This window comes from Antechinus flavipes, chromosome 6, assembly GCF_016432865.1.
Source record: "Antechinus flavipes isolate AdamAnt ecotype Samford, QLD, Australia chromosome 6, AdamAnt_v2, whole genome shotgun sequence".
Taxonomy (NCBI): Eukaryota; Metazoa; Chordata; class Mammalia; order Dasyuromorphia; family Dasyuridae; genus Antechinus; species Antechinus flavipes.
The window spans coordinates 141872497-141881840 of NC_067403.1; the positions used below are offsets into that span (position 1 = coordinate 141872497).

The following is a 9344-nucleotide window of genomic DNA, read 5'->3' on the forward strand; positions in this document are numbered from 1 at the left end:
TTTAGATCCGAGATCACTACTGCTCTAGGAGCTGAATGAAGCTTGGGAACTGAAATAAGCTCATAGTGTAAAAAGAACCTAAGGAGAATTGTCTGTATCATAGCTAAATGAATTTCAAGAGAGGAGATTCCATCCTCTGTCAAAGCAAAAGACTTTTGGTATAAAGTTAAGTTCCTGACTCTGACCAACATAAACGCCTCTACCCCACAGACCCTCTCTTTCTAATTCCCCACATTCAATCTCTCCTTACCTTTGGATATTCCCAATGTTCAGCTTTACTCCTTCCTACCACAAAACCTATTAAGGTGTTTGTTGCTAAAACATATATATTAAGAGGGAGTAGAAACTGAATCTCTTTCCAGTCCTTCCTCCACTAGGCCAACTTCCTTCACTTTAGGATCATTTGTTGATAAAGGTCAGGGACTGGAGTCAGGAAGATTTCTTTCCGAGTTTAAGGAGAGTAGGAAATTTGGAGGGGAAAAGAATGGAAGAAAATATATAGTAATCAAAACTGTGAAAAACAATTTTAAAACAAGTTTCTCTGATAAAGATCTCATTTCTCAGCAATATAAAGAACTAAGTCAAATTTATAAAAATAACAGCAATTCCTCAATTAATAAATTGTCAAAGAATAGGAATACAGTTTTCAGATAGAGAAATCAAAACTATGATCACGTGAGAAAAATGCTATTAATTAGAGAAATGCAAATTAAAACAACTCTGAGCTGCCACCCCACACCTCTCAGATTGATTAATAAAACTGTAAAGAAAAATAACATGTTGAAGGGGATATGGAAAAATTGGGACATTTATACATTGGTGATGGAATTATGAACTAACCCAACCATTCTGGAGAGCAATTTGAAACTAGCCCCAAAGTGTTATAAAACAATGCATACTCTTTGACCCAGCAATACTACTACTAGATCTGTATCCCAAAGAGAATTTTAAAAAAGGAAAAGGACACATATATACAAAAGATATTTATAGCAACTCTTTCAGTAGTGGCAAATATTTGGAAATTGAAGGGATGTCTATCAATTGGGGGCCAACTGAACAAGTTGTATATGACTGTGATAGAATACCATTGTGCTAGAAGAGATGATGAGCAGATACTTTCAGAAAAACTAGAAAGATTTACATGAACTGATGCAAAGTGAAATGAAGTAGGAGAACATCATATATAATATTATACAATGATCAACTGTGAATGACTTGGCTATTCTCAATAACACAGTGATTTAACACAATTCTGAAGAACTTAAGATGAAAAATGCTATCCATCTCCAAAGAAAGAACTGAGAGAATGAATGCAAATTGAAACATACTTTTTACTTTATTTTTCTGTGGGAGAGGGATCTATTTGTTTTTTATTTCACCACATGACTAACATGCAAATTTAAAATATATGACTGCACATATATAACCTATATCAAATTGCTTGTTTTCTCAATGGAAAAGGGGAGAGAGAATTTATAAATCAAAAATTTTTTAATGAATATTAAAAATTGTGTGTGGGAGAATTGTAAATTTTAAAGAGAAAATAAAAACTTCTTTGAAATAGTGAAAAGATATAAAAAGGTAGATGAATTTATGGGAGATAATGAAGAAGAAAGTCTGTGAAAGTGGGGCAAGAGAAGTAACAGTTCATCTCATTTTATATTAGTGAATATATTCCTGAGAATCTGAGATTAGAGATGGAGTTTTTAACTATGTTACTTATAACTCCTAAAAACTTCTTTTTATTGTTATTAAAAACATTTTATTATAAGGCAGTAAAAAGGAAGATACATATACAGAGAGTACATGGCTATAAATTGAACATGATGGGAGGAATATGTAAAAAAAATTAAGTGGCAAGAAGGGAATTCACAGGGAGAAGGAGAAAGGAAGAGATGGAATGAGGTAAATTATTTGACATAAAAGAGGTATGAAAAAGCTTTTACAATGCAGGAGAAGATTGGGGGAGTGATGGCAGGCAAGATTTGAATCTTACTCTTCAAAATTGGGCTCAAAGAGAGAATATGTATTTAGCTGAGTATAGAAATACATCTTACCATATAGAAAAATAGGATAGATGGATTATTTTTACCTTCTGAATCCAATTCTTCCTGTGCAACAAGAGAATTGTTCGGTTCTGCACGTATATATTGTATCTAGAATATACTATAACATATTTAACATGTATAAGACTGCTTGCCATCTTGGGGAGGGAAAAGAGAGAGGGAGGGGAAAAGTTGGAACAGAAGTGAATGCAAGGGATAATGTTGTAAAAAATTACCCAGGCATGGATTCTGTCAATAAAAAGTTATAAAATTACTAAAATAAATAAATAAATACATAAAATTGAATGTTCTAAAAAGAAGAAGAAGAAGAAAAATAGGATAGAAAGGGGAATAAGAAAAGATGATAGGAGATGCTGATAGAAGGGAAGGTAGATTGGGGGAAAGTGATAATCAGTTTTTAGGAATTACAAGTATCATTTTACCATGTAGAATTATAAATGGTTTAACTTTACTGAGTCCCTTGTGATTTCACTTTCCTATTTATCTTTTTATTTTTTCTCTTGAGTCTTGTATTTGAAAATCAGATTTTCCACCAGCCCTGGTCAGGAGGACCTGAGTTCAAATCTGGTCTCAGACACTAAACATATCCTAACTGTGTGAACCTGAGCAAGTCACTTAACTCCAATCGCTTCAGTAACAAAAAAAAAAAAAAAAAAAAAAAAAAAAAAAAATCGGATTTTCTATTCAGCTCTAGTCTTTTCATCAGGAATTGCTGAAAGTCATTTCATTAAATATCTATTCTTTCCTCTTTTTTTTTTTTTTTGCTGGGTAGGTGATTCTTGAAATGTAATTCTACCTCTTTTGCCCTTCAGAATATCCTATTCTAAGCCTTCTAATCCTTTAATGTAGAAACTGCTAAATCTTGTGTTATCCTGACTTTTGCTCCATGATATTTGAATTGTTTCTTTCTGGCTCCTTATAATATCTTCTTCTTGACCTGGGAGCTCTGGAATTTAGCTATAATTTTTCTGGCAATTTTCATTTTAGGTTCTCTTTCAGTTGGTGATCAGTGAATTTTTTCAATCTCTATTTTGACCCTGTGGTTCTAGAATATCAGAAAAGTTTTCCTTGATAATTTATTGAAAGATGATATCTAGAAGTTTTTTTTGTCATGACTTTCAGGTAGTCCAATAATTTCTAGATTATCTCTCCTGAATCTATTTTCTATGTCAGTTGTTTTTACAATGAGATTTTACATTGTCTTCTATTTTTTCATTCTTTTGATTTTGCTTTATTGTTTTATGATGTCTAATAATATCATTAGCTTATTACCTACCCAATTCTAATTTTTAAGGAATTATTTTTTCAATGAGTTTTTTTAATCTCATTTTCCATTTGGCTAATTCTACTTTTCAAGACATTCTTCTTTTCATTGGATTCATGATTTCTTGCATTTTTCATTGCTCTTCCCAATTTTCTATCTCTCTTACATGGTTTTAAAAGTCTTTTTTGAGTTCTTTCATGTCCTGAGTCCAATTCATATTTTATTTTGAGTTTTAGATATAACAGTTTTTACTTTGTTATTTTTTTGAGTTTTAGATATAACAGTTTTTACTTTGTTTTTGTTTTTTTTCTGAGTTTGTGTTTTGATCTTCCCTGTTACCATAACTTTCTATAGTCAGGAACTTTTTCTGCTGTTTGCTCTTTTTTCCAATCTATTTCTTGACTTTTAACTCTCTGGTAAAATGGGACTTCTGCTCCCAGAATGAAGGGGGACTGTCCAAAACTTCAGGATTTTTGTACATCTGTTTTCAAAAATAATTCTGGGGACCTGTACTTTTCTCTTTTTCCAAAGTAGTTTGGTATGATCTAGGAAGCATTGTCTAGGCTCCCAGTTCCCCTGCAGATGCAAACTCTGGTGTGCTAATGGTCCTTTTTGCCATAGAACTGAGATCCAGGACTGTGACCCAAATTTATGAGCAATGTAACAGAGTCCTGCTCTGAGTTCCAGCAAAAGGACTCTGCAATCTCCTTCTGACCAATTATCTGACATTCTTAGCATCTGTGGGCTGAGAGATCCATAAATAGCCATTGTAGCCACTGATTCAGTTGCTACCAAAGTCTACTGCTGGTTTGCTGGGGCTCAACCTGTGCTGGATTGAGCTTCATTCTTACTCAGGTGCAAGAGAGCTTACCTATAATCTTCTAAGTAATCTTGGCCTGGAAAACTATTTCACTCTATCCTTCTGTAGGTTCTGCCATTCCAGAATTTGTCTTAAAGTATTATTTAAAGTTGTTTGTGGGAGAGCTCAGATGAGTCCCTGTTGTTTTTTTTTTTTTTTTCTCTCTGCTATCTTGGCTTCATTACCACCCCTTCAAGTTTTTATTTTCAAATAAATAATTAATAGTTTAAAAAAAAAGACTAGATAAATAAAGTCCTCTAAACACTTTGGAAAGAAAGAGGAATTATAAGACCTTAAGGCCTGAAATAGAGAGCACAAAGGAAAGTTCAGATTGTCAAACGACTCCATGAAACAAATGATTAGAAGTTGCTCTGTGAACAGAGAATACATCTGATCATAACACAGTTTTTGTATTTTATGCCAACAATCCTTCCAAGAAGGCCATAGAGGCATGGATCTTCCTGATCATATGATCCATTATTTCAGAGTTAAGAAAATCAAAGTTCAGTCTTTCTTCCTCTGCACCTATGAAAATTGCCTCTTTAGTGTTTCAGTGTTTTTGGAAAAGAATCATATGGCAAGAATGTTTAAAAAAAAAAAAAAGATGGCCCCAAATCCAAATATGCTAGGGAGAAAAGAAAGATACAACAATTTATCATCACTAAAGGAAAAGGACATTTTTTTTTAATGGATAACATAATGAGATTAAAGTTGCATTTGACAATATTGTTTGTCAGTGTTCTAGGGCTCAGCTGAATCTTTCACCTTCTTTTAGGAACTGTTGATACTCCTTCTCTGCATGACAGAATCCAGGCTAGACCAGACCCCAAAAAGGTGATTGTGCTTTTCTTAATAATTTTCATTTTATACATCTTGGCAAAAATCTAGTCCTTTCCCGGAGCTCTACTGCCATTGTTAGCAGTGATTGAATAATCCAGTTTAATGACTTGGATTTAAAAAATACAATGGAGCCAAAGGATAAGGATGGGTTTTTTCCCCTATATTGTGCATCATTAATCACTTTCATGAACACATGTATAGGTTCCTTCTACTATATTTATCTTTGACATGATATAAATTCTGTGTTCATATTTTGGTTTGTGTTGTTGATCCTTTCTGCAAATGATCTATGTCTATAGGCAATGGATGATTTTTTGAAAAGACAGAAGATGGGAAGAATGGCAACTGCAGAAGAAGTGGCCCTGTTGTGTGTATACTTGGCTTCTGATGAAGTGAGTGCTTCCTCCTCCTGGGGAGTATATCCCATATCTCTGAGAGTCCCTCAACTGTCTACCAAAAATGATATTTTTAGTGATCTTACAAACTCCAATGGTTTGTACCAAACAAACATAATTTGTTCAAGGAAAAGCCCTTCTTCACTTTTCACAAAGTGAAATTAAGGGTAGAAAACAATAAAATAATCAATCAAGTCTAAACTCACTCATTTTGCAGATGAGCTTTGAGACTGATTCTCATTAATTCAGAATTTATGATGATTGGGTTATAAATTGAATGTTTTGCCATTTCTTAGCAAACTCTTTGAGCACAAATGAAAGTCATTTAAATACAAATTTAAGAGGTCAACCTTTTATGATCAAGGGCCTTAAAATCATGCTTCTCTAATAATGAAATCAGTTTTACCTCATTGCACTTAATTTTTCACAAAGTGAGATTAAGGGTTGAAAACAATCAAGTGGTTTTCACAGAGAATCCTAGATTTAGTATTAGGAAGGACCTTAGAAACCATCAAGTCCAACCCATCTCCAGATGAAGATAACTAATGAGATAATGCTTTATGAGCCTAGAATAATCAGATTTTATGATAATGAGAACATGAATGGAATGGTTTGAGGAGGACAGATATATTAAATGACTTACTTTGCAAACCTTAAAATGCTACATAAATGCTAGCTATTACTTTTTCTTTTTAAAAAATTTATTTTATTAAAAAATATGATAAAAAATAAAGAAAAACAGAAAAGGAAAAAAACAAAACAGAACATTGTCACATGACCAGCAGAACATCAGGGAGGATTCAAAATATAAAATAATAAATTACCATTTCAATAAAAGACACATAATAATAAAAGAAATTATATTAATTTAACTTTACTTTTTTGTTAGTTATTATTATTATGTTAAAGTAGGCATTCTAATGCAAAGGAAAATATCTGAGTTCATAATGTCATTGAGACTTGAAAAGGTGGTACTTGTGATTGTTAAACAGTTCTGGAAAGTTCATCTTCAAGAGATGCACAATAGATAAGAGGAGGAAAGTAACAAATTAATTTTATATCTAGAATATATGTACATATATATCCATTTGTAAATGTACATATGCATATATGTATTTTAAACACATAAAATAATTTATTCTAGGCTAATAAAGCATTATCTCATTAACATCTTCATCTGGAGATGGGTTGGTCTTAATGGTGTCTAAGTCTAAACTCTCTTCCATATCACACATACATAGGTTCAAAAGTTTGCTGTCAAAATTACTGTATATACATATATATATATATATATATATATATATATATATATATATATATATATTGGACTTAACATATATTTTAACATATTTAACATGTATTAGACTACCTGCCATCTAGGGGAAAAGGTGTGGCAAAGAAGGGGAAAATTTGGAACAAAAGGTTTTGCAAGGATCAATGCTGAAAAAATTACCCATGCATATGTTTTGTGAATAAAAGGCTATAATAAAATAAATAAATAAAATTACAAAGAAGAAGTTTGCTGTCAGCTCTGAAGTAGCTTGGGTTGCACAATGAAAAGAAAGTATCTTACTTTTCAGGGAAAGTGGTAATGACTTCAAGTAAAAAAATTGCAAAGACAAAATTCACCTAAACATGAGACCTTAGCAACATGGGATTGACTCAGAAAGCCACTTATTGAGTTATGAACATTAATTCTTGGGTTTGAATTGCTGAGAGCGTTTTGAGTAATTTGGGGTGGGGATGAGGGTGAATGTGACAGAGTAGAGGGACAGAGAGAGAAAAAGGAAGCAAAAGAGAAAAACCTGTTAACATATCTCTATAATCCTTCTTTTCCCCTGTATTTATCATTGCAGTCTGCCTACATGACTGGTAATCATGTTATCATTGATGGAGGCTGGAGTTTGTGATTTCTGTAATGTTGGAAAAGAAGCTCCTTCCTACATACATGCTTGGATGTAAGCTTGGATATGAATTGTAAACACCTAATAAATTTATATATCACTTTAGAAAAATCACAGGTCTAAATTTTATTGCTAAATGATAATGTTAAATTTAATTGTTTTTCATATGAACATAATCAAAGTGATGATTCAATTAGGATATTTAATCTATTGCACAATTCTGAAATGTTCTTGATCTTCTGTCGTGGTTTATACTCAGAATAAAAATATATTGTGCTCAGTTGTTTTTTTAAGCTACTTGTCATTTTTTAAAAAATTTTAATTAAAAGCAGCCCAAAACAGAATTAAAATATTCATTGTTTTACATGATTTTTTGCCCCTGAAACTGGAATGTAGGACAAAGATATCTCCCTCCAGTCCCTCAGAATACCTCCTAAAGGCTTTTGAAGCTTCATAATTTGCATGGCCCTAAACACTAGCTATTAGGGCATGATTAGAGTTTAAAAAAGGAATTTACTAGTTCTAAATTAATAAGGAAGGAGGGATGAGTTAGTTCCTGTTAATCACTTGAAGAGAGCCTTTTGTATCCTACTGAGGTGTGATGTATACTAGATTTACCAAAGACCCAAAAATGTGATGATTATGATAACATTTCCTGAGAAGCAAATGTTAACTCTCAAGGCAGCTTTGAAGAGAGTCTAAGTAGCAATAGCAGGTGTAGTAATCATATGAGCATGACTCTGGAAGCATGAAGAGTAATGGGAAATTGTCCCATAACATATATGGGAAGGTAGAAAATGATTCTACTATTTGATTTTCCCTTATTAACTTTGCTATTGTGTCCTCATTAAATACTTTTCTCTTTTGTATTTGTTTCTTCTGCCTTGAGAGTTAACATTTGCTGGAACCTACATCTGCTATTCTTCTCACAAATTTCATGTGTTGAGTAGTTGCTAACCCGAAAAAGGAGTGGTTACAAATCTATATACTAGAAAGATATAACCATGCTATTCCTAACTCAAATACTAGTCCATAATACTAAATAACTGCATATCTTCTAAATGGTTGGAGTTTACTATTGACAGAATAGATAGAACATTGGAGCTATAGTCCGGAAGACCTGAGTTGAAATCCACCCTTAGACACTTATTGGTTATATTAATTTAATTTCTGTTTGCCTCAGTTTCTTCAACTCCAAAATAAAGCTAATAATAGCCCCTGCATTGCAGGGTTCCTGTGAGGATCAAATAAGTTCACATTTTTAAAAAGTAGTTAGCACAGTGCCTTCCTGTTTCCCTTATAAGAAATGGGAGTATGACACCAAATTTCTGGAGCTTTGAACTTAATAGAAAATATCGATTCAGGCCTCATTGGATCATAGACCTAAAAAATGGTTAGGCCCTTGTCTAACCCTTTCATCCTACATACAAAGTAAGTGAAACCCACAAAGTTTAGTGATTTGCCCACAATTACTCAGATCCGACTAAATCCAGCTCTTCAAATCACATTGTCAAGAGGCACACACACTTTTAGTTTTCTCAATTTAAATTAAACAAGTGTCTGTCCTTAATTGGCATTGAGGAGAGAAAAAAAGAGACTCTAGGGACACTAGCAGGCTTGCACTGTATAGTAGAAGACACAGAGTTGTATATTGGTAATTTAGGGACAACCAGAAGTTGTCGCATGTTGATGATAGTGCCCTGATAACCTTAATCTAGTTAGAGCTCTAGAAATATTTATGCCATTTATTAATGTGAGCAGTTAGTAAATCGGAAGAAGCAAGTTTTTGAAACTTTACTTTTCAAGGAAAAAACTAAATTCAATTTCAGATATGATGAATTTGAGGTTTAGGATCAAGATAGCTTGCAGACAGTTGAAAATGTTAAATTAGGACCTTGAGGAAAGGGTGATGCAGATATAGAAGTCATTATAGTCAGTTTAATTGCTTTTATTTTAAAGCATATTTATGCCACACATAACAAGTTTTAAATGATCAGATCTTATAACTCTCTAAGT

The 9344-nt window shown here is 32.7% G+C and overlaps 1 protein-coding gene across 4 annotated transcripts in view; it reads left to right on the forward strand.

The window, feature by feature from the left end:
* The window catches only part of BDH2 (3-hydroxybutyrate dehydrogenase 2), a 36240-nt gene extending 28632 nt beyond the window's left edge, over nt 1–7608 (forward strand). For 3 of the 4 annotated variants that reach the window (XM_051963950.1, XM_051963951.1, XM_051963949.1), the window contains 3 exons: nt 4965–5023; nt 5329–5421; nt 7281–7608. In XM_051963950.1, the coding sequence (XP_051819910.1) occupies nt 4965–5023; nt 5329–5421; nt 7281–7334 (206 nt within the window). In that variant the 3' untranslated portion in view covers nt 7335–7608. The remainder of the gene's footprint in view (nt 1–4964; nt 5024–5328; nt 5422–7280) is intronic. The other variant, XM_051963952.1, reaches the window with a different exon arrangement.
* Nucleotides 7609–9344: the final 1736 nt, after the last annotated feature.